This window comes from Ranitomeya imitator, chromosome 1 (assembly GCF_032444005.1).
Source record: "Ranitomeya imitator isolate aRanImi1 chromosome 1, aRanImi1.pri, whole genome shotgun sequence".
Taxonomy (NCBI): Eukaryota; Metazoa; Chordata; class Amphibia; order Anura; family Dendrobatidae; genus Ranitomeya; species Ranitomeya imitator.
This window is the reverse complement of record NC_091282.1, coordinates 808,395,896-808,423,015: the sequence shown is the minus strand read 5'-3', so window position 1 is coordinate 808,423,015 and position 27,120 is coordinate 808,395,896. Positions and strand designations below refer to the sequence as shown.

General features: G+C 43.4%; 1 protein-coding gene across 1 annotated transcript in view; it reads left to right on the top strand.

The window, feature by feature from the left end:
* INSR (insulin receptor) overlaps nucleotides 1–27,120 on the top strand; it is a 172,188-nt gene that overhangs the window by 85,918 nt on the left and 59,150 nt on the right. The window contains exons 2-4 of the mRNA XM_069739150.1: nucleotides 567–1,118; nucleotides 24,109–24,430; nucleotides 24,973–25,118. Of these exons, the coding sequence (XP_069595251.1) occupies nucleotides 567–1,118; nucleotides 24,109–24,430; nucleotides 24,973–25,118 (1,020 nt within the window). The remainder of the gene's footprint in view (nucleotides 1–566; nucleotides 1,119–24,108; nucleotides 24,431–24,972; nucleotides 25,119–27,120) is intronic.

Below are 27,120 nucleotides of genomic sequence, written 5' to 3'. Positions count from 1 at the left end.
CTGTCAAATAATCATTAGTATCTGTGATAAGAGTTTCTGTCCCCTTTTTTTCACCACTCCACTACCACCATATGAAGTGCTTCAGTGATGGTATACATAAAATAGACAGACAGCGATTCCTAAAACATATAATAAATTGGGTTCAGTTATACAATACAGAATGCGCTGTACATGTTCTCATAATAATTTTGTAAAGTTATAAAATGTCCTATAAATCTCTGTTCTGTTCCTGATCTAAGGATCTCTGAGTCGGAGGTTTGGCTTATCAGCTCCACAGCCCTGGATTTCTCCCTAGTGTCATTTCCGGTGGGTTTTTATGTGGGACTTGTGAAGCCACTTTCAGATTAGCCCCATCCATGTGTTCACCTACAGTGGAACTGCACATCTGCTCCACAAATCCAGCAATTTGCGTTGGATTTCTGTCACAAATCCACATTGAGTTTTGCCACAAAAACACTCTGCTTTTTTACCATGTAGTATGGTAAACTGAAAAAGGTTGAAATTGTATGATGTATTGAAATTTTATGTACAATTTTATTTATATATATATTTTTTTTATTCCTTAGTTTGTCCAAGTATGGATTTCCGAAATAACTTGACAAGATTGGACGAGCTAGAAGACTGCACTGTTATCGAAGGTCATCTTCAAATTTTGCTTATGTTCAACACCCAACGCGAAAACTTTAAAGGATTGAGTTTTCCCAAACTTACAATGATAACGGACTACCTCCTTCTCTTTCGGGTTACCGGTCTGGAAAGCCTCAAAGACCTCTTTCCAAACCTCACTGTCATCCGAGGTAGGCGACTGTTTTTCAACTATGCCCTTGTTATTTTTGAGATGGTTCATTTGAAGGAGATTGGGCTACACAGCCTGATGCATATAAACAGGGGCTCGGTAAGAATTGAAAAGAACAATGAACTATGTTACCTCTCTACTATTGACTGGTCAAAAATTCTCGACTCTGTTGAGGACAACTACATCCAACTTAATAAAGATGACAAAGAAGAATGTGGGGATGCATGCCCAGGTGCTTTAAAAGGAAAGAACAGCTGCCAGTCTACTGTAATAAATTCTGTTTTTGGTGCCCGGTGCTGGACACAGGATCATTGTCAGAAAAGTAAGATTTTTCTTTGTTTTAATAATTGAAAGTTATATTGACCATTTGATGTTTTTCTTTTGCGCCATGGTTTAAACTGTAGGTAGAACTTTAGTACTCTGATGTTTTTCCTCTACTTGTTTAGCATGGACATTCTGGATCAACATTTTCATGTTTTTAAGAGTATCCATTTGTTTTTGTTTTTTATATATGCTCCATTGAGAGACTTTACATTTCACACATGGAAAAATTTATGTATGGCCGTCATTAGAAATCCCTTAACCCCCGGGCCATTTTCCATTTTTGCATTTTCGTTTTTTGCTCCCCTTCTTCCCAGAGCCATATTTTTTTAATTTTTGCGGGACAAGTTGTACTTTTGAACGCCCCTATTGGTTTTAACATATCATGTACTGTAAAACGGGGGAAAAAATTCCAAGTACAGTGAAACTGCAAAAAAGTGCAATTCTAAAGTTTTGGTTTTTTTTAACCATGTTCACTAAATGCTAAAATTAACCTACCATTATGATTCTCCAGGTCATTACAAGTTCGCAGACACCAAACATGTCTAGGCTCTGTTTTATTTAGGTGGTGAAAAAAAATTCAAACTTCGGTAAAAAAAAAAAAATATATGTATATTTATTACATATACACATAGACGTGATCTATATAAAAATATATCTATCTATCTAATATATACAGCTGAATGTGTATGTCCGGGATTGGCATCTGCACCATCGCAGCTACAGCCACAAAATTTTGCACAGTCGCATGTCTGGACCCCGAGAGCGTCCTAGGCTAGGTTGTGAGGCGAAATTTTAACCCCGCGCTTTCCAATTCAAAAAACAATTTTGCCCCCATCTACATAATGGGGGAAAAAGTGAAAGGAAAAGTGTAGGAGGCAAATTGACAGCTGCCAGATGTGAACAAGGGGGACTTAAAGAATGAGAGCGATGGTGCCAAAGAGTATATACCGTACAATTGCTAAGGTGGGGCCCCGACATAGGATACTCACCACACACGGGGATATGAACACACACACACAAAATGCGCCACACACTACCACGTGCTTGAACACATATACCACCCTCAGCACACATTTCACCACACATACACCAACCTCGCCACATAAAAGTCGAAACGCAAAAGTCACCGCTCAAAACTCGCCACGCGCAAAACTCGCCACATGCAAAACTAGGCTCACGCAAAACTCGCCACACGTGCAAAACTCACCTCATGGAAAACTCGCCACACGCAAAACTTGCACGCGCGGAAAAATTGCCACATGCACAAAAGTTGCAACACATGCAAAAGTTGCCTCACACAAAACTTGCACATACTCAAAACGCACCACACATAAAACTCGCCACGCGCAAAACTCTGCATGCGCAAAAATTGCTGCACACAACTTGCTACACTAACCTGTCACATGCAACTCGACACAAAAAAAATTGCTACTCGCATGTCGACACACAAAATTCATCTCACAAGTCGCTACATGCATGTCGCCACACGCAACTCAACATACACAACTTTACACATGAAACTCGCCCTAAAACACACACAAGTCTGGTATTATCCTTCAAAAATAAAAATCTGATTTAATAAGCAGACATACTACAAGAGCAACAAATGTTACTTATAGGAAATACGGCAGCTGTCAGTCACATGACCTGTCTATTTTGTGTATGTGTGAGCTAATATAATACTGCCAGGGAGGAGGGCTTCCTGTTGGCTGGGGATTTATCAGGCTGCCAATTTAGCTTACAAATACTGAGGTAAAAATACTGACCAAATAACGTGTGAACGAGGTCTAATACAGGAGGAGATGACACACAGGTATATACTATATACAGGGGAGATGACACACAGATATATACTATATACAGGAGAGATGACACACAGGTATATACTATATACAGGAGTATATACTATATACAGGAGGAGATGACATACAGGTATATACTATATATAGGAGGAGATGACATACAGGTATATACTATATACAGAAGACATGACATACAGGTATATACAATATACAGGAGGAGATGACATACAGCAGGTATATACTATTTACAGGGGAGATGACATACAGGTATATACTATATACAGGAGATGACATACAGGTGTATACTATATACAGGAGATGACATACAGGTGTATACTATATACAGGAGGAGATGACAAACATGTATATACTGAGGGGGAAAATGAGAGGTGTGAGGTGAAAATGAGGGGTGTGCGTGCAAAATGAGAGGAGTGAGGGGAAATAGTGGAGTGATCGGAAAATGACAGATGTGAGGTCGAAATGACAAGTGTTAGGGGGGAATGAGAGGAGTGAGGGGGAAAATGAGAGGTGTGATGGGAAATAAGAGACGTGAGGTGCTATAACTAACCACAGATATTTACTATGCCCAGGCAACGCCGGGCTCTTCAGCTAGTATATATATCTATCCATAGGCAGCTTTTTTCGTCCTTCCTGATCACTGAGAGAGCTCTTCTCTCTCCTCCTGCCGGACAATGATCTATCTGATTGGTTCAGGGAAGGAAAGAAATATGCCCGGGAGCTGCACATCCTAAGCACTTTAAAGTAAAGTGCATCCTATAGTTATATATAAAAAATAAATAAATAAAATGTGGTAATTTAGTTCTGTAATATAATTAAATTCACTATAGGATGCAGCCAGCGTTAATACAGAAAATATTTTTCCCCATTTTCTGTTGTTTAACTAAAGATTTTGTAATGATCAGCATCGTGTATTTCTGTCTATGGTGTAGGGTTAGAATAGAAGCTTCCGTATAGATTCCTAGAGTACTAGCTGTTCAGTGTATGTCGGGGGAATCCAGAACTGGGAAGCTATGAATCCCCTTACAGTTCTGTCCATGAGGGTCGACTGTTCATCTATTCTTACAGCTGTGATCTGATCAGTAGCGGGTCGGCGAGGGAGAACTGTGCAGCTGTGAACAACTGCATGGTTCTCTCAATAACTTGGTAGAAGTTTTTATAAACACCCTAACCAATCAGTATTGCACTCATCCAATTTACAATGAAAATGACACAATATGGTAAATGTATAATGCATAGTTAAAACTCCTTCCTTATTCATATAGGGGGTTTATCATTCACTGATAGAGCAGTGGCCACCAAGTGACAAATTCACTCCAATGTGTGGTTTCAAAATTGATAATCTACAGTGCCCTGTTATGCGCAAAATCCTGCTGATTTACCGTAAAAACAAATGACATCACAGACTTTGGCTACCACACCCAAAGAGATCAGCATCCACCCCTCCTCAACATTTGATGTACCGTACAAGTATGCCGTAATTGGGGAAATGTGATCCAGCGTTATGATGTACAGATATGTGATTCGGATCATTCACGCACCGGAGCTTGTGCCCGCACAATCTCCATAGGAGCTTGGCAGTGATCAGATTATAAACCTTCACGTCCCATAAAGCATCAATAAAAAAAATACAAATATTTACAAAAGAATAACGGAGAAAGGTTTTGCCAATAAATACGCAATCGTTCCGTAACGACCCATAACAACCCAATGATAGAAAAGTCTGTGTTCTTAACAAGCTCGCTACACCTCCTTGATGAATTCATTGAGAGGTGTAGGTTGTAAAATGGGGATACTTTGGTTTGTTTAGCAGTTCTGGCACCTCAGGGGCTCTCCCAATGTGATCTGGCACCTGTAAACTATTCCAGCAAAATTTGCACTCCAGTATTACTGTAACTTCTGAGCTCTGCTGTGTGCTCAGACAGCACTTTTCAACCACCTATGGAGTCCTATTTCCTCCCATTACCCCCTGTGAAAATGAAACAATTGGGGCTAAAGCAACATTTTTACTGGGGGGGGGGGGATTCTGTTTCACATTACAGTGTTAGAAAATTTTATATAGCACCTGTGGGTACGAGATGCCCCCTACATTCCTAGATGCATTCTTCTTTTTGTTGGAATATAATCTCCAAAAAACGTCAATGAGGGTATGTGCACTCGTTCAGGTTATTTCGCGATAAAAACGCTATAAAAACTCATTAAAAATGCATACATTATGCATCCTATCATTTAGAATTTATGCACATGATGCGTTTTTTTTTTTCGTGAAAAAAACGCATCGCGGTAAAAAAAGCAGCATGTTCATTAATTTTGCGGATTTTTGGCGGTTTTCCCGCTATTCTATGCATTTGGAAAAAAACGCACCAAAAACGCATGAAAAAAACGCTTGCGGATTTCTGGCATAAATGTTAGTTTTTTGTCAGGAAAATTTCTGCAAGAAATCCTGACGTGTGCACATACCCTAAAACCCGCAGAGTCACTTCAAAAGTGAAGAAGGTCCCTTAAACAAACAAAAAAAAAAAAATCGGGTTCTACAAATTTAATTGAAAAAAAAAAAAAATTGCAGCTAAAATTTAAACCCTTCTAACATTCAAATACAAATAATAGCTTCAAAAATGATGCTGCTGTAAAGTAGGCACACATTAAGGCTATGTACACACGTTGCGGATTTTGCTGCGGATCCGCAGCAGTTTCCCATGCGTTTACAGTACAATGTAAACCTATGGAAAAAGCAATCCGCAGTGCACATGCTGCGGACAAAAAACGCTCGGAAACGTTGTGGGTTACATTCCGCAGCATGTCAATTCTTTGTGCGGAATCCACAGCGGTTTAAACCTGCTCCACAATAGGAATCCGCAGGTGTAAAACCACAGGGGAATCCGCACAAAATCCGCGGTAAATCCGCAGGTAAAACACAGTGCCTTTTTACCTGCGGATTTCTAAAATCTGCTGCGGAAAAATCCGCAGAGCTCCATTCTACGTGTGCACATACCCTAAATGTTATTTATCTATTCTGTGTGGTGTGACTATCTGCTCATTGCCGCCAAATTTTTCCCAGGCAAAGCCACTATAGGAAAATGCCAGGAGTCATTTTCCTAAAGTGGCTTCATAGGCGATATTACTGTCCTGTCGTTCTTACGGCGGCTCCACTGCCGCCATCTTTTACTCCTATACAGAGAAGTATAGATTGGACGGCTTCTCAGCCACCCAAGCAATGAGCAAGTCACTTCTGCTAACCTCTTCAGGGTCTCTGAACTTGAAAGCCATTAAAGGACGTGACTGAAGATGGAACATGTGCACAGCAATGTCGTTTTGACATTGCTGTGCATTATGTTCATTTTATGGGGCGCTTTTGCAGCTCTTTCTCAGGCTGAATCCACATCGGATTTGAAAAATTTGGTGACAGCTGGCATGTGCAGAAGTGGTGAACTCCCAGTTCATACAGTATGGTGGAAGATATAGCCAAAGCAAAGTTTTAGGTTAGGTGCACACAGTCAGTAATTGGCAGCACTGTGGACGCAGCACATGTCAGCTACATCCAAAGCATCGGCTTAAGAATGTAGGTGAATCCTTATGTGTTTATTGAACCAAATCACCGCGTCCAATACATTGCACGGTTGAAATTGGCAAGAGAAATAGACACGCTGAGGTCTGGAAAGATGTGACACATGTCCGTCTCCGCGGGTGATCTGCAGGCATCTGTGTACACATAGTGGACATGGGATTTCTTGATGCTGTAACATCTGGACACTGCGGAGGTACGCAGCGTCCAACCCGCAGCATTTACTGATTGTGTGCACCTACCCTGAGCAAAAATAAATTGGGATTAATTCACAGCTTATTGATAGCGCAAAAAGTGGAAACCTTGAGACAACCATGACGTCTGAATGCCCCTAAATTAGATGTTTTTCTCGAAATGACTAACCCTGTGCCATATCGTCCTCCCTGAGGACCTCTGCAGTGTGAACCTTTGAACTTCCTCTATTGTGATCACATCTCTATCTACACTGGTCTCCAGGAGACTGTAGCCTATAGATATAGCCTCGTTCAATGGAGCTGCGTAGTATGTGCTGGGCAGTTTCCTGTTTGGGTTTTGTGATATCCTATTAATGACTTCCTATTTGAGCAGTTCACCTTTGGCAACAAAACATCTTTCACTAAGCAGTGGTTATGCTTTAATTTTTGAGCAGGGTTTCAGTGTCTTATTCAAGGGCACGCTGTGGGTTTTAAAGTCACTGCATGTCCTCCGATTCACCCAATTTTTATTTTGTGTGTTTCTAAACTCCAATTCCTTGCATTATCGAGTAAACTATATGTGTATTTAACTGTACATGTCCAGTAATCTTTAGTCTACCAAATAGTACAAGCTAAGGTAAGGAAAATCCACCACCACCTCCTCCAGCCGCTTTTAATATATGGATCTTGACTTAACCTTTCTACTGATTTCAATGAGAAAAAAAAAAACTCGTAATGTACATATGGTGCTTTTTTTTTATTTAATTTTTTTTTTTGTGTGGAAAATTCTTTTGGGATTCTTGCCTGAAAAAGGCCCAAATTTAACCACTGATTGAATTGGAAGCAGAAAAAGAAACTCCCTATATACGAAACCGTATCAAAAGCTGCACCAAAAACCATCTTTGTCCAGCATGGAAAGTTATTAAACTTTGCAAATTGATCTATACTCTTGTTAATATTGCATGTAAGTGGCTCTCACCCTCATGATTTTCCTCTAGTGTATCAGAACACACTGCCTTGGAGTACAGATGATGGCAGTGATATTGTCAGCATCTGTGTCCACCTCTAAGTGTTGTGTTAATCAGTACAATCCCCAGAGCTACAGTCATACATCCCTGTGAAGTGTTGGTGTGCTGTATTATTATTATTTACAGACTCATTGAATATCTCCTATGCTGATCTTCAAAATTGAATCAGAGTAGGACCTGCTCCGAGTCTTGCAGATCTCTCATGGGGATCTGTGATTTTTATGTATGTATGAATAGATCAATTATAGTATATAAACTCTATAAAAAAAAAATCAGTTCACACACTGCCATTTCAAACGATCGTGTGACTGTAGCCTTAGTGAAACACGGGTGCTGAACTTCTCCTTTAACTGCCATCATCTGTACTCCAAATGAGTACATTCAGGCAGACATGCAAATAGACTTGAGTGGTGGGGCGTGGAAGGGGTTTGAAAGACACGTACAAAAAATTTTCTAACAAAAATGAAGATAATTTCCCTAATAAAGTAATTAGAAAGTTTCATGCTGGACAAAACTAAAAAAAAGAAAATACAAAAAAAATCTAGAAACAAAAACACTTGTACTCTTTAAGCCATGTTCAATAGAGACTTGGTAGCACACTGACCATGTAATGTGTAAGGGGGTCATTTGTCAGTACCTTCATTTCAATGGAAAGAAACCCCTCATTAATATGAGATAAGTTTGAATTTAATAATGCGTTCAGGCACCAGAGATTCTTTTTTACTGTCTCATTCTCCACTGTGGAAAGTTCTACTACATTGGAGCATGGTTTAAGGCACCTGAGCCTTCCTTTTCCCTGGGAGATGGGTAGTGGCAGATGTTCATGTCAGTCTGTACATTCACACGTGCTACCAGCCGACATGTACATGTGTCTCTATAGGGCAATTGAGTCATCTCACAGTTCTCTTAATAGGAGGCTTGTGCTCAGGAAATGTCTAATACCATTAACAATTGTGTACTGAAATATATTTGCTGTATAGATAAAGCAGTGATATTTTTCATCACTTCCTATCTGTATTGGCACTAAGATGGCTGATAACAGGGAACAGGATGCATTTAAAGGGCTTGTCCACAACTCTGAAAAACTCTTCTTCAATGCTGTACTCCACAATAACATAACAATCCGTGTCGGCTAATGGGCTAATTTGCTCACACTTCCTTTTTTACATTCACGTTTCCTTTGTGGGAAGCTTTAAAATTGTAGTTCATTAGCTGACACTGGCTGCAGAGATCACATGGCATAATAATGTCATGCGAATGCTGCCAGACTCGGCGCCGACCTAGCTAGAATGGCACTGGTGTAGGAGGTGAGTATCTGTTCAGTTTATTTCACACTGGGGAGTGTAGCATTTAAGAAGGACTTGTCGGAGTGGTAGACAACCCCTTTAACAGCAAAAGGAATAACTGCTCTGATCTCACTGCAGAACTATGAAAAGTTGAGCACAACAGACAAGTGTGATTACTGATACCTCTCCAGACAGGCTATGTGGGGGAGCTGAAAATGCTAATAGAGGAGGAGAGCTGGTAGAACAAAGAAGGGCTTTGTAATGTGGCAGAGCTAAATTCAGTTGCACTACTCCTCTCCACACTGGGATATTATCTGAGAGGTGTTAGTCATCTGTGCTTTCTAATCATGCAGGAAGTTAGACCAGGAACTCTGGCTGACTGCCACTGAGAAACCTGCTCTATACTTTGATGGTGGTGTTTTTAGGGGGAGATGCCAAACGCTTCATTGCAGGAATATTGGTGAACAGAGGGGTGAAGTAAAAAAAACTAAAGTTTTCAGGCCCATGCCGATGTCCATTGTTCTCGGTCTAATCCCCGCAGTGTACGGACTGGCCGCGGGTCTCCCGACCTGAGCGTGGCTGGTTCATATATTTCTATGAGGCTGTCATGCTTTGGTTGGGAGACCGGCGGACAGTCTGTGCATTGCAGTCCGTGACTGGATCCACATTTATCTGCAGCTGAACTTAGGCTTCTTTCACACTTCCGTCGGTACGTGGCCGTCGGTACGTGGCCGTCGCTAAGCGTCGGCGCGACGTACCGACAGACGTTGTTAAAATTCGGCACAACGTGGGCAGCGGAGGCAGTTTTTCAACGCACCCGCTGCCCATTCTAAAGTCCCGGGGAGGAGCTAGAGATCTCCGCCCGGGCATGCGCACTCCAAAGTGCAGGATGCGACGTACGACAAAACGTTCCTTTGATCGTTTTTTCATGACGACGGTCCGCCAAAACACAACGCATCCAGTGCATGATGGACGCGACGTATAGCCATACGTCGCCATCCATCGGCAATACAAGTCTATGGGGAAAAAAACCGCATCCTGCGGGCACATTTGCGGATGCGTTTTTCCCCAAAACGATGCATTGCAACGGACGCTAAACGGCGCAAGTGTGAAAGAGGCCTTATTGTGCTTTGTAGCCACTATTACACATTGTGTCCAGTGCAACATGAAAATTTGGTGAAATGGCCTCTTTGAGCTTGTTTTTGCCATAAATCTGCACCTGCTCAGGTATAGATTTCATTTTGTGATTCCAGGACAGTTTAAAACATCTCCAAATTTATTAAGAGGTGTGCACCTTTTTTGTGCAGTTTACTCCAATTATCTTCTCTCTTTTTTTTTTTTTTTAATAAATAAATGCCCCAGAATTTTGTTGTAATCTCTTTGTACAGTTTACCCTTTGTGCTAATGCTTGAGGGGTTAAGTGAACAGGAATGCAGAGGTGACTCACAATTTACAACATACTTCTAAGGTATACTCCACCTATTTTCAACCTTTTCCCACAGCTTACCTGGCACTTGCTTAAAAGGATGTATTTACATTTTGTCGTGTGTGTACTTTTATATATCCATTTTAAATGATTAGAACCCTAATATACAGTAATGGGCCTCAATGGGGATATGCCATAAATGCAAATAATCACCAATCCAAAGCATCGGTGATGATTGCGCATCACTGGGATCCAATCCCGAGCTGATAGGCCCATCTCCCCTCTTCAGTGTTCCATTCAGCTTCTGCATGGGTCGTTGGTACTTCCGCTCCCAGTGATCTCCCAAAAAGGTACACTTCCGACTTCCTTCCTCCCCCTCTGCAGAGTAAAAATGCCATTTCCAATGCCCATGGAAGGGCGGGGCACTGAAGAGGAGCGATGGCAGTCATAATGCGCAGGCGAGTGATTTCTGGCTGCGTACCTGAAGTCACAGGGACAGAGTGACGATGTGGGAGGAAAAAGATAGGATAATAAAGCAAGCAGCGCATTTACATAAAGCAATGAAAGCTGAATTTTTCCACAAGACATCAGATATGAGACACACAAGGAGGACTGTCTTCAGCAGTCCATGGCCTGTATGCCATATTAATAGGTTAGATAACTCAAATGTGGTGGCAGATTCCCTTTACAGGGAACCTGTCAGGTCCCCCATGCCCTCCAACCCAACAGCACTTACCTATGTATGACTAAATTCCGTGCCCAACCAGCCCTGTATAAAGATATTGAGTTATATCAGTGTATAAAAAAAGCATTTATAATGTCCCCTGTATCTATGCTAATGAGGGCATTGACTAGTTGATGGTTGCCCCAGACTAGTCAGACCTCTTTCCATGTTATCAGGCCCTTGTGGGCGTGATAATAATAATAATAATCTTTATTTTTATATAGCGCTAACATATTCCGCAGCGCTTTACAGTTTTGCACACATTATCATCACTGTCCCCGATGGGGCTCACAATCTAGAATCCCTATCAGTATGTCTTTGGAATGTGGGAGGAAACCGGAGTGCCCGGAGGAAACCCACGCAAACACGGGGAGAACATACAAACTCTTTGCAGATGTTGTCCTGGATGGGATTAGAACCCAGGACTCCAGCGCTGCAAGGCTGCTGTGCTAACCACTGCGCCACCGTGCATAACATAGTTTGCATGAGCCAGTGTCAGCCCCTGCTCCTGCAAATCTCACGCATGTGCGCAGCTCATTCCGGCAGCGTCGGTGCTCCTCTGTAGTCGGGTTTACACTTTCCAACTTCACTTGCTGGATTCCTTCTGTTCGGCACCTCACTGTACGTGAGCCTTATTCTGAGCTTTCCCATCTACCTTTCTAGTTAATCCCTACATGTGTGTTTTTTTTTTTTTTAAATTTCTCTTCTCAAAAAGAAGAGTCTCAAACAGGACGCCACAGGAGGCTGTGGCTGCACTCGCTTATCTTCAGCGTCTATCGCCCCTCTTGGAACAGGATGCCATCAGGGGGCTACAGTTTCTTGCATTGCAACCCTCTGAAGATGGCCTGGATCTATGGAGAATCTGTTGGAGTGGTGAGTGCAGCGCCGGCTTCTATCTTTGCCACCACTGCTTCTAACTGTAAAACAAGATGTTTTACATCTGGGGCAGGGGCAGAAATAGAAGCAGTGAGTGACAACAGCACCTCCCCACAGCTCCTAGCGCCATATTATAACGAATTGTAATGTTGTAATGGCACTTGCGTCACTCACTACTTCTATCTCTGCCCTAAGACGGCTTGTTTCTCAGAAGCAGAAGAGCAGGCGCTGCACTCACTTCTCCAATAGCTTCTGTCACAATAGATCTAGGACATCTTCAGAGGGAGAGACTATTTAGGGAAAGTATAGAGAAACAATAGCAGTGCAACCTACTGGACTAGATGATAAACAGTATTTTGAGATATTTCACTTTCCACGGGTCTTCAGGGAACATTAGAAAGCTGGGTATATGGTATGCTTGACATACAAATCGTTAAGAACAGTATAAGACGGTTAGGCAGGTAGAGGTAATTTGCCTTATTTGACATAGATACCCAGTTTTGATCTCTTTGGTGCCTTTTTAATCAGTCATGGCTGTACTGATCGTTTCAGTACTTGCTACAGTAATATCTCAATAGTGAGCAAGATAGTAATCAATGAGAATAACTGTTTAACTCCATATCAGCATGGGTTTATGAGAAATCGCTCCTGTCAAACCAATCTAATCAGTTTTTATGAAGAGGTAAGCTATAGACTGGACCACGGTGAGTCATTGGACGTGGTATATCTCGATTTTTCCAAAGCGTTTGATACCGTGCCGCACAAGAGGTTGGTACACAAAATGAGAATGCTTGGTCTGGGGGAAAATGTGTGTAAATGGGTTAGTAACTGGCTTAGTGATAGAAAGCAGAGGGTGGTTATAAATGGTATAGTCTCTAACTGGGTCGCTGTGACCAGTGGGGTACCGCAGGGGTCAGTATTGGGACCTGTTCTCTTCAACATATTCATTAATGATCTGGTAGAAGGTTTACACAGTAAAATATCGATATTTGCAGATGATACAAAACTATGTAAAGCAGTTAATACAAGAGAAGATAGTATTCTGCTACAGATGGATCTGGATAAGTTGGAAACTTGGGCTGAAAGGTGGCAGATGAGGTTTAACAATGATAAATGTAAGGTTATACACATGGGAAGAGGGAATCAATATCACCATTACACACTGAACGGGAAACCACTGGGTAAATCTGACAGGGAGAAGGACTTGGGGATCCTAGTTAATGATAAACTTACCTGGAGCAGCCAGTGCCAGGCAGCAGCTGCCAAGGCAAACAGGATCATGGGGTGCATTAAAAGAGGTCTGGATACACATGATGAGAGCATTATACTGCCTCTGTACAAATCCCTAGTTAGACCGCACATGGAGTACTGTGTCCAGTTTTGGGCACCGGTGCTCAGGAAGGATATAATGGAACTAGAGAGAGTACAAAGGAGGGCAACAAAATTAATAAAGGGGATGGGAGAACTACAATACCCAGATAGATTAGCGAAATTAGGATTATTTAGTCTAGAAAAAAGACGACTGAGGGGCGATCTAATAACCATGTATAAGTATATAAGGGGACAATACAAATATCTCGCTGAGGATCTGTTTATACCAAGGAAGGTGACGGGCACAAGGGGGCATTCTTTGCGTCTGGAGGAGAGAAGGTTTTTCCACCAACATAGAAGAGGATTCTTTACTGTTAGGGCAGTGAGAATCTGGAATTGCTTGCCTGAGGAGGTGGTGATGGCGAACTCAGTCGAGGGGTTCAAGAGAGGCCTGGATGTCTTCCTGGAGCAGAACAATATTGTATCATACAATTATTAGGTTCTGTAGAAGGACGTAGATCTGGGTATTTTTTATGATGGAATATAGGCTGAACTGGATGGACAAATGTCTTTTTTCGGCCTTACTAACTATGTTACTATGTAGTATGTCAACAATATTCAGGTGCCCAGATCCTCTGCTAACCTCTCCAACCCAGGTCACGACCGGTCTGGACGTTTTTTCGTATTGTGTGGCAGTGTTTTCTATGGCGGTATGTGACTGGAGCAATGTATGGAGGGGGTTGACTGACTGATTATTTAAAATATCAATCACAGAACTGTTCCTCCCAAGTATCAATGTTAGGCTTAAGCATAAAACGTAACCTTTATTGTATATACCACTAAAATACACCAACATGGGGCTTGTGCTCACAGCCCAACACTGTGCAGGACGCTTGGCATTTGCCACAGAACACCAGGATTGGCAAATTTGCCACTTGCGCCCAGTGCTCTTCACAGATGAAAGCAGGTTCACACTGAGCACATGTGACAGACGTGACAGTCTGGAGACGCCGTGGAGAGCCATCTGCTGCCTTCAACATCCTTCACCATGATCGGTTTGGCAGTGGGTCAGTAATCGTGTGGGGTGGTATTTCTTTGGAGGGCCGCACAGCCCTCCATGTGCTCGCCAGAGGTAGCCTGACTGCTATTAAGTACCGAGATGAGATCTTCAGACCCCTTGTGAGACCATATGCTGGTGGCCCTGGGTTCCTCCTAATGCAGGACAATGACAGACCTCATGTGGGTGGGGTGTGTCAGCAGTTCCTGCAAGATGAAGGCATTGAAGCTATGGACTGGCCCACCCGTTCTCCAGACCTGAATCCGATTGAACACATCTGGGACATCATGTCTCGCACCATCCACCAATGTCATGTTGCACCACAGACTGTCCAGAAGTTGGCGGATGCTTTAGTCCAGGACTTGGAGGAGATCATCCGCCGCCTCATCAGGACCATGCCTCAGAATTGGTCATAGTTCATACAGGCACGTGGGGGCCACACACACTACTGACCATCATTTTCCTTGTCTTGAGGCATTTCCACTGAAGTTGGATCAGCCTGTAATTTTATTTTCCACTTTGATTTTGAGCATCATTCCAAATCCAGACCTCAATGGGATATTCATTTTGATTAACAGTGATCATTTTTATGTCTTATTGTTCTCAACACATTCCACTATGTAATGAATAAAGATTTGCAACTGGAATATTCCATTCAGAGATATCTAGGATGTGTTATTTGAATGTTCCCTTTATTTTTTTGAGCAGTGTACATTGCACCCAGTTACAGGTGCCTTAATAGCTTCAATTAGGCTGGGCTTGCACATTTTCCAGCAGCTTTGGATTGTGGTATTTAGCAGAATGTTTTTTTTTACAGCTGAAACTGAACAAAAAAAGAAAATTTTCCACCCTGCAGCCAAGAACCAGGATCTGGGTTGACAACTGTCCAGAAATTCCAGGACAGTCCGTAAAAATAGGCCACTTTTTTTGCCCAGTCTGCAAAAAACATTTTTATGAACAAGCCATAACCCTAACAAGCTAATTAAGGTCAGAAACCTTGGTCAGAAACCTTGGTCAAAGTTAACGTATCTGAGCACACAAATCTCCAAGGGTGTCCAAACTTTTGCATTGGCTCATTTTCCTTTTTGTAATTTTTTAGAATGTAAAAGATGAAAAAAAAAAAATAAATAAATAAATAAATAAATATATATATTATTATTATTATTATTATATTTTTTTATTTTTTTTTTTTTTTTTTTTTTTTACTAAAAATACAAAGGAAATCTGCCTCTTTAACTTTAGGCCCTTTAGAGATCATTTCATCAGCTTGCTTAACTTCACAATAACAGTAATTTTGCAGTTTACAGTGAATGCAGCGGATGCCTTCATATCAGAGATATGGATTGCAGGCATGGATCACTGGTAATCATAATGATTTATGATGATTTTCCAATGTGTCCATAAAAAAATATTGTCTGTCAGTGATTTTTTTTTTAAAAATAGGATGTCCAGAAAAAAATAAAGTCAAGTTGGCAACCCTGACTAGGTTTCACAACTGTTTGGCTGTACAGCACACTGCTCCAATGTGTGTTGCCAATCAATTAACAAACTTAATGGGGTTGTCCCATGAACAAAGTACATTTTAATTAACAGATTTTAATAATAATAATAATAATTTTTATTTATATAGCGCCAACATATTCTGCAGCGCTTTACAACTTATAACAGAGATCACAGTTTAAAACGGATACCAGGAGGAGTGAGGGCCCTGCTCGCAAGCTTACAAACTATGAGGAAAAGGGGAGAGACGAGAGGTGGATGGTAACAATTGCTTTAGTTATTCAGACCAGCCATAGTGTAAGGCTCGGGTGTTCATGTAAAGCTGCATGAACCAGTTCACTGCCTAAGGCCAGTCTCACACGTCCAGATAATTCCGGTACCTGAAAAATCGGTACCGGAATTGTCAGTGTGCTCCCGTGGTACATCAGTGTGGCACACGTGTGCTGACTGGGTACCACACGGAGCGTGCAGGAGACAGCGCTAGAGATAAGCGCTGTCCCCTGCATCTGGTGCTAAAGCAGCCATTCACATCCTCTCTCCAGCAGCGCCCGCCGGAAAGAAGACACGAAAAATCCTTCCCCCTTCCCGTCCTCGCGTCCAAAATTTTAGAATAAAATATTGCAAAAATGTTATGTAGGAGCAGTAAAAAGCATATGGAAAATTAGCCTATTTTAGATATTTACTAACAAAGGCTAAAAAACCTTGAATACAGATGAGAAAGTATGATGTCAACAAAAGTGCTCCTAAACACAGTATGATACCCCCACAGTGAATTCCTCCAGAGTACCCTCCACAAGAACGATATGATTAAATTGCTATACCCCCCTCCCTCAATCCCCCCTGCAAAGTATTTTGACCCATCAGTGATTCTCCAACTGTAATAGTGTAGGCCCGATATAGTGCTCCATAAAGTATAATAGGCCTCAGTCCTCCTTACAGTATAATGGCCCCACATAGTGCTCCATACAATATAATGACCCCACATAGTACTCAAATCTGTATAATGGGCTCCACATAGTGCTCCATACTGTATAATGGCCCCACATAATGCTCCATACAGTACAATGGCCCCACATAGTGCTCCATACAATATAATAGCCCCACATAGTGCTCTATACTGTGTAATTGCCCCACATAGTGCTTCATACAATATAATAGCCCCACATAGTGCTCTATACTGTGTAATTGCCCCACATAGTGCTTCATACAGTATAATGGGCCCTGCATAGTGCTCTATACAGCAGACCTCACAACTTTTGAGAGACAGATCATGCATCCACGCCCCTGGTCACACCCCAATTCACGCCCATTTATCATTTCTTCCCCGGCAGGAGGAGATGTCAGAGAGGTGGTGGTAGTGAGGGAAATTCAGCAGATGCTGAGCCTTCAGGGCGTAGACCCAAATCGGGGATTGTCTGCTGTATTCGGGACAGTTGGGGCTAGAGATGAGTGGATGGATTCACGGGTCTCTGGTCCAGCGCGAAAGTCAGTGCTACTTGGCATCTGGACCGGAGGCTGTGAATGTCTTATAGCATCCCCACCACAGCTTTTGATTACTTAGAGCTGATGCAACGTCATCTGTGCGTCCTGCTCATCTCTAGTTAGGAGATGGAGATGCGAGTTCGAGTCCCTGGGAGACTTGATCACAGAAGGGAGCAGAAGTGAATAATACAATTTAATTTATGCACTGAGCAGAGAGCGGCCCGTCCTGAGGAGGAGGTGCTACGAAGTGATGAAGACGTCGGAGAGGACATTATGGAAGTGGGAGAAAAGCTCTGACGTGATGGGACATGGGACTTGCCAACAGTTCTACTGAATCTGGGACAGTTTGGAGCTATGCCATACAGTATAATGGGCACCGCATAGTGCTCCGTACAGTATAATGGGCCCCGCATAGTGCTCTATACAGTATAATAGGCACCGCACAGTGCTCCATACAGTATAATGGTCCCATATAGTCCTCCATACAGTATGTGCCCCACCTAGTGCTCCATACAGTATAATAGGCACCGCACAGTGCTCCATATAGTATAATGGCCCCATATAGTCCTCTATACAGTATAATGGTTCCATACAGTATGTGCTCCATACAGTATAATAGGCACCGCTCAGTGTTCCATACAGTATAATAGGCACCGCTCAGTGTTCCATACAGTATAATAGGCACCGCACAGTGCTCCATACAGTATAATGGCCCCATATAGTCATCCATACAGTATAATGTACCCCATGTAGTGCTTCATACAGTATAATAGGCACCACATAGTGCTTCATACAGTATGATGGGACCCCACATAGCCTATTATACTGTATGGAAGACTTTGTGCGGCCCATTAAATTGTGGGAAGACTGCTAGCCTTTTATACTGTTTGTATGATTAACATAGTTTTCCCACAGTTTAATGGGCCCCACAAAGTCCTCCATACAGTATAACTGGGCCCTGCATTATCCTCCATACAATATATAATTTTCTCTACAGTAAAAAGAAAAAAAAATACTCGCCCTCCTCGTTTGCAGTCTCATCAGGGAGCGCTCTGAAGCTCCTCACGGTACAGCTGGCGCATTGTAATGACGTCATCGCGTCCGCTGCGCTGAGACGTCAGATGCAGAGGGATAATGATGCCTCCAGAATGCCGATACATGAGTGCGATGGAGGTCGGAGGGCATGCCTGGGGATGGGACAGGGGGTCCAAATATAGTCACCCTGTGGGCCAGAGTTTGACATATGTGATCTATAGCAAGTAATTCTTCAGTCTTTTCTCTGAACTAGAAAAAGTAATGTCCCTGTTCTCTACAGTGAGCCTCTTCTGAAGTGGCTGATAAAAGGGAGCAATAGTGTGCATAGGAAAATACAGTAAATGGAGAGCAGCCTTTACTGTAAAACATGCAATCTTCTGACACTGAAAGGGTTACTGGCCTTTCAGAAAGCAACAATTCTAAGCATGGAATGTTTGCAGCTGTGATAAGTTCTTTCCTCCTCCCTCCATTTCTGGTGTCTCTCCATTAGGGAACCTCTGTGTTCTCCTTCAGGTTGTCACTGACCTCTGGCTCTTCCTGATGTGCTGTGATGGAAGGAGGACTGGACAGGCTGCCATAAGGTGCCTATTCTCCGTCCTATAGATAATGGCAGGTCCTTCCCATAGTTCCCCACAAGTGTATATTTCTAGGGAGAGTGCCCCCGAGTGATCGTACAGAAAACAAGTTACCGCATGCTTCATCCCATCTCAGCTGGTAAATTCACACTATGCATTTTTTGCTAAATTGCAGGCCCCCGCCTTCTCCCCCAAAACCTTTTTCTGAGTGCACCGTGTGAATATACCTACATACTGCGCTTTTATGTGTACTATTGATGACGGTGAGCACTGGTCGCTTCAGCACTTGAACTCCAAAAATCCTATATATCAGTACAAAGGCACCTCAGTAACTCTGAATGCCATACAGGAAGCCCCATCTGAGAGCAGTGTTGTGTAGGGACAGAGACCCTGATTCCTGCAATGTGTACCTGACTGGACTGCCTGCTGCCGTTTTGATAAAATCCGTGTTTTCTCTGCTGCAGATCTAGCAGTTCTCTGAATGCTGAGCTCCGCGTAACCCCGCCCACATCACTGAATGGCAGTTTTCTGTGTGCACTCTGCATAGGCAGGTGGTGGGGTGTGGCTAGAAAGAGTTTTTAAGGATGCAGGATTACATGGCAGCAGTTTGATCAAAACCACAGCAAGCAAGCCTGTAAGAGACCTATTGCTGGAATCATGGTCTAAGCCCCTGCACAATGGTGCTCTCCGATAAGGTGGCAAAAACCTGGTGACAGATTCCCTTTAAGTAAATACCTGTATTTGAAATCCTATAACCATTCCAAATAATATTTTGGGAAAAATCTGTCTTGTGCCCCTCTGTTATTCCTCCTGGAAAAGTAGGAGTTAGCATGCCTCTTGTCAAAACAGTGCGGACTGATACTGACGGGATGGCGTCTGTGTAAACTCCCACGCCAACTAGGAACCATCATCTGCCAGGAGAAATAAAGCAGGAACAGCACCAGTCCAACGCTAGGGTCACCCCGCCGTCTGTCATTCTGCCACCAGCTGCTGGACGGTAACAGTAGACCACCCCGCCGCTCGGGAGCCGCAGTGTTAGGCTTCCCTCTCCTAATTGCGCTGACATTTCTGTAGAAATACAAGCCAGGTAGCCATAACCTACATGTGTAAAATAGCTTCATTTCTTAGAGCTTTGCAGCGAGGGCTCCATCTTGTAATTGACAGTCAGACACCCATGTCTTTGGTATGCAGTATGGCTGGAATTACCAGCCTTGTCAGAGGCCCCTCGATCAGATTACTGGAAAACCAGGGTTTCTTCTTCTTTTCCTTCTGCGCAAAGGCAGAGCAGCTTCTAGCTATAGGTCTGTTGGGTGCTGCTGCATCGCCTCTTCCATTGTGCCAGTGGTGTCTTAATGCCACACATTTGCTGCAATTTTGATAAACCTGTAGCAATAAAAAGAAGAAAAAACCCTCATGGTTCTAATCTTTTTGCAAAAATTACCTGCAGTTTCAGTAAAGACTCCCATTTTAAAGCTGTGTTCACGCTATGATTTGGATGTAAATCCGAAATAATTGTAAAAGTGAAATACAATCACACAGGTCAAGGCCGGGCATTTCCCAAATGTAGCCATATAGACCCAGTCACTTGTCACTGGCCTCTGTTGGGGTGGCATACAGTTTTTTTCTTGTCTCACCTTCATGGCTAATGGACGACCTATGGTTTATGGCATTGTTGGAGCTCTATATCCAAGTTTTCTGTTTAGGCTGCTTTCACACATCAGTTTTTTGCCATCAGTCACAATCCGTCGAATGTTGAAAAAAAAAACCGGATTCGTTGCAGTTTGTGAAAAACAATTTTTTCGACGGATCCGACTAGCTGATCCAGCTAATTGGATCTTAAAAAAAAAAAAAAAAATCGGAGCAGTTAAAAAAAACTGAATCCGTCTAGCAAAAGACATACGGTGATGGATCCATCGCTGTCCATTTTTCGATGGACACAAACGTTACTATGTCCGTTTTTTCCAGCCGCTGGAAAAACAATTTTCGACGGATCCGGCGAAAAACGGATGAAACGTGAGGCCATCCGTCGCAATCCATCCCTAATACAAGTCTATGAAAAATAAACGGATCCGGCGGCAATGTTTGCCGGATCCTTTTTTTTTTTTTTTTTCAAAATTCGCCGGATTGTGACTGACTGCAAAAAACTGATGTGTGAAAGCAGCAGGGAAGTCTCACAAAGTCCAATTGTGACCTCTAGCCATAACGTATTTTTCTGCCGCAGCCAGATGTTGGCGTTAAGGGTGGTCCACTACTGTACCACCCAAGCTTAGTTCATCAGACCATACTCTCGGAGAGAGACGTGACTTACGGACAGTGAGTGGCCACTCCGACTGCAGCTCATCAGTAGGCTATCAGTGCATATAGTTTGCTTACAAGCCAAACAAAACCCACAAAAATGATGTGTTAAGGTACCGTCACATTTAGCGACGCTGCAGCGATCTAGACAACGATCCCGATCGCTGCAGCGTCGCTGTGTGGTCTCTGGAGAGCTGTCACACAGACATCTCTCCAGCGACCAACTATGCGAAGTCCCCTGGTAACCAGGGTAAACATCGGGTTACTAAGCGCAGGGCCGCGCTTAGTAACCCGATGTTTACCCTGGTTACCAGTGTAAACGTAAAAAAACCCAAACACTACATACTTACATTCCGGTGTCTGTCCTCCGGCGCTCTGCTTCTCTGCACTGTGTAAGCGCCGGCCGGAAAGCACAGCGGTGACGTCACCGCTGTGCTCTGCTTTACGGCTGGCTGGCGCTCACAGTGCAGAGAAGCACAGCGCCGGGGGACAGACACCGGAATGTAAGTATGTAGTTTTTTTTTTTTTTTTTTACGTTTACGCTGGTAACCAGGGTAAACATCTGGTTACTAAGCGCGGTCCTGCGCTTAGTAACCCAATGTTTACCCTGGTTACCAGTGAAGACATCGCTGAATCGGCGTCACACACGCCGATTCAGCGATGTCTGCGGGAGTCCAGCGACGAAATAAAGTTCTGGCCTTTCTGCTCCGACCAACGATGGCACAGCAGGGGCCTGATCGCTGCTGCCTGTCACACTGGACGATATCGCTAGCCAGGACGCTGCAACGTCATGGATCACTAGCGATATCGTTGTTAAGTTGGCCAGTGTGAAGGTACCTTTAGGCTATGTGTACACGATGCGGATTTGCTGCGGATCCGCAGCTGATTTTTCTGCGCAGAAACACTGCAGATCCACACTGTGATGTATAGTATAATGTAAATCGATGGGATAAAAAAATAGCTGCGGAATTGCTGCGGATTTCAAAGAAGTGCATGTCACTTCTTTTGTGCGGATCTGCAGCGTTTCTGCACCCCTCCATGTTAAAAATCCGCAGTGGCAAAAACCGCAGAAAATCCGCATCAATTCCGCAGCTGTGGATTTTGTGCAGAAAATTCTGCACCTCTTTTCCTTCGTGTGCGCACAGCCTACAGGAGGCCTTTTTTTCTGCTCTTTTGCCAGTAAAGAAAGCTGCTTACAAAGTGTTCTGTTTTTGGTGCTGACTTTATGTATCATTTGTCTACAGTACGTGATTAATGAATAAATAAAGCAGCGCAGGGTTTTGTTCCTACTCTTTGCTTTCTTTGGTGAAAAAAATGCTGAAAGAAGTGATATGCTTCAGTTTTCCAATTCAACCATGAGCGATCTGATATTTCATAGCTTCTAATGTTCATAAAAAATACACTCGGCAAAATGCGACGTGTGAACGTAGCGTAAAGGACTGTGGCTTCTGGTGTGCCCAGGACTGGTAGTGTGGCAGACTAATATTCCAGACGTGGTGCACAGTATTGTGTGCCCACATTTATGCCTGCCGTGATCTCTCCGTGTGCATCTTGTCCATTTTGCTCCTTGTCTAGTATCTAGACACTATTGATAAACCTCCCCATTGTGTTATCTGTATGTAGAAATGTATCCGATGACGTGTGCCAGGCTGCGGAGCTGCCATATTCTGACATATTTGTCGTGCTGTGTACAAATCTGCTTATTTATTTCTTCTATCACACAGCCTCGCCCTCACTGTCCCCATTGGGCCTCTATCTTCCTAATCTAGTGTATCGCCTTCCTTTTCTCTCAGGCCGCTCCTTCCTGTATGGCATTGCTTGCTCCTTATTGCCCTGCAGCAATGTACACTAACATTTGTGCTGGGCACTTCCCCATTCACTTGTTAGCCACACCTAGCATTGAAAGGGTTATTCAAGTCCTGCAGTTCCTTTTTCCACAAGCATATCAAGGTTTTCTGGTAGAGGGAAGCTTTGGAGGAGAAAGAAGAAGGGCAGATCCCAGGCTGGGCTGTTTCCAGCAGCCTGGTGATTGGTGGCGTGTAAGGGCGGCACTGTGGTGGACGTGGAGTCCTGGAGTGGAGTGTGGCAGGAGCTGGAGCAGATGCAGCGCAGCGCTGTGCTCTGCTGTGCTCACTGACCTGATGTGCACTGTCAGCACTAACAGAACCGCCTCTGCTTTTCTGCCTAATAATGAGGATGTCCTCCGTGCCTTCAGCAGGAATCTGCGTCCATAGACTATTTGTATTAAATCTTAAAAAAACCACAGTAGCCACCCACTTGGGAGTACATATACTTGTCTTACAAATCACACTTTGTATATTCTTAGGCCTTGTGATCCATTAGAACAAATCCAGTAAGCGATACAGAAACGGATCCTTTACAAATGAAAAGAAAAACATACGGCTGATTAACGGATCCGTTTTTCTTAGGCTTCAGTGCTAAAGATCGGATCCAGCCGAGAGCAGACCAAAAAAACAGATCACTGCTGGATCCTTCCTAATGGATCACTGCTGAACATGAGAGCATACAATGCAAAAAGGTGAAGGCTATCCCTAAACTGCGAGTTCAATAAGACAAGCTATAGAAGCTGAAAGCCCAGTGTTTGGGGCGCCTATCTGACGAGCCTGTGATCGGATTATTGGCGGATGGGGACCGTGCGCACGGTTTACGATGGATGTGTCCGCCACGCGTGTGTGTGATTCATGCTCAGGGCCATTAGTGCCATCACTTGCATCCAATTAGCCTGATACTTTCATACTCTTAGGACGGAACAGACGCATCATCAGCCATCGGAGCCTTTTCCTTTCTTACGATCCTTCTTTTTCCTTCTTTTGACAGTTTGTCCAGCTGCATGCAAGTACCATGGTTGTACATCTGATGATCGATGCTGTCACAGCGAATGCCTGGGGAGCTGCCTGGAACCGAACGATCCCACCAAGTGTGTGGCATGTCGTAATTTCCTTCACGAGGGAAGGTGTGTCGAGTCTTGCCCACCAGGCTCCTACAGTTTGCTAGGATGGCGCTGCATCAGTTTCAATGAATGCCGGATACTCCACAATAAATGTCAGAATTCCACAGATAGCACCTGCCCGCGGTATGTCGTTCACAAGGGCGAGTGCATAGCGGAGTGCCCGTCTGGGTACACCTCCAACTCTACCACGTGAGTACCTCATTCTCTGCGTTATTTGGGGTTTCTAGATGATTGCTACAGTGTCTACGGTGAAGATGTAAGGTGAAGATGTGTATAAAGCACACCGGCCAAATGTATACATTGTAATCTGCCCGGGGCAGCATCTATAGGATAAATAACACCTTCACCTCCTTTTCATATTTTCCTCCCCTTCTTCAAAGAGCCATAACCTTTTTATTTTTCCACCCACATAGCCATAGGAGGGCCTGTCTGCGGGACGGGTTGTGTGAGCCTGCATCAAAGTCAGCTCGGACGAAGATGTACATGTCCGTCATTGGTTGTGAAGGGGATAAATGACTGCATATGAATCCAGTTAGATGCCCCCCAAACAGAAGTGTGTTGGACAGGGTCACATTTATTTAGGTTCATTTGTGCTATAATCATTGAGTTTTGATCAGAAAATATTTAATATATGGCGATATTGTATATTAATTCTCATGGCCAACTTTTGTAAAGCTTTTCTTACCTCGAGACAGATTTGTACGTGTAATCCTTAATTCTTGTTTATACAGTCTGACTTGTGAACCATGTGAAGGTCCTTGTCCGAAGGTTTGCATCGTGAACGAGGAGAAAGTGATAGATTCTGTGACTTCTGCTCAAGATCTCAGAGGATGCACCGTTATCAGTGGGAGTTTAGCCATCAATATCCGTGGTGGCAGTAAGTATTTATTCATGATGTCAAATAGGGCCAGATTTCCCTGGGATTCTCCTAGCATATGTTATATTATGGGCTTGCTGTGGACACGCAGTGCTGTGTATGTAATCCCAACATGTGTGATACAGCACACAGTGCCGTGTATGTAATCCCATCATGTGTGATACAGCACACAGTGCCGTGTATCTAATCCCATCATGTGTGATACAGCACACAGTGCCGTGTATCTAATCCCATCATGTGTGATACAGCACACAGTGCCGTGTATATAATCTCCATCATGTATGATACAGCACACAGTGCCGTGTATGTAATCCCATCATGTGTGATACAGCACACAGTGCCGTGTATCTAATCCCATCATGTGTGATACAGCACACAGTGCCGTGTATGTAATCCCATCATGTATGATACAGCACACAGTGCCGTGTATGTAATCCCATCATGTGTGATACAGCACACAGTGCCGTGTATCTAATCCCATCATGTGTGATACAGCACACAGTGCCGTGTATATAATCTCCATCATGTATGATACAGCACACAGTGCCGTGTATATAATCCCATCATGTGTGATACAGCACACAGTGCCGTGTATGTAATCCCAACATGTGTGATACAGCACACAGTGCCGTGTATGTAATCCCATCATGTGTGATACAGCACACAGTGCCGTGTATCTAATCCCATCATGTGTGATACAGCACACAGTGCCGTGTATATAATCTCCATCATGTATGATACAGCACACAGTGCCGTGTATCTAATCCCATCATGTGTGATACAGCACACAGTGCCGTGTATGTAATCCCAACATGTGTGATACAGCACACAGTGCCGTGTATGTAATCCCATCATGTGTGATACAGCACACAGTGCCGTGTATGTAATCCCATCATGTGTGATACAGCACTCAGTGCCGTGTATGTAATCCCATCATGTGTGATACAGCACACAGTGCCGTGTATGTAATCCCATCATGTGTGATACAGCACACAGTGCCGTGTATATAATCTCCATCATGTATGATACAGCACTCAGTGCCGTGTATGTAATCCCATCATGTGTGATACAGCACACAGTGCCGTGTATATAATCTCCATCATGTATGATACAGCACTCAGTGCCGTGTATGTAATCCCATCATGTGTGATACAGCACACAGTGCCGTGTATATAATCCCATCATGTGTGATACAGCTCACAGTGCCGTGTATGTAATCCCATCATGTGTGATACAGCACAGTGCCGTGTATCTAATCCTATCATGTGTGATACAGCACACAGTGCCGTGTATATAATCCCATCATGTATGATACAGCACACAGTGCCGTGTATGTAATCCCATCATGTGTGATACAGCACACAGTGCCGTGTATGTAATCCCATCATGTGTGATACAGCACACAGTGCCGTGTATGTAATCCCATCATGTGTGATACAGCACACAGTGCCGTGTATGTAATCCCATCATGTGTGATACAGCACAGTGCCGTGTATCTAATCCCATCATGTGTGATACAGCACACAGTGCCGTGTATCTAATCCCATCATGTGTGATACAGCACACAGTGCCGTGTATCTAATCCCATCATGTGTGATACAGCACACAGTGCCGTGTATATAATCTCCATCATGTATGATACAGCACACAGTGCCGTGTATGTAATCCCATCATGTGTGATACAGCACAGTGCCGTGTATATAATCCCATCATGTATGATACAGCACACAGTGCCGTGTATGTAATCCCATCATGTGTGATACAGCACACAGTGCCGTGTATGTAATCCCATCATGTGTGATACAGCACACAGTGCCGTGTATGTAATCCCATCATGTGTGATACAGCACAGTGCCGTGTATCTAATCCCATCATGTGTGATACAGCACACAGTGCCGTGTATATAATCCCATCATGTATGATACAGCACACAGTGCCGTGTATGTAATCCCATCATGTGTGATACAGCACACAGTGCCGTGTATGTAATCCCATCATGTGT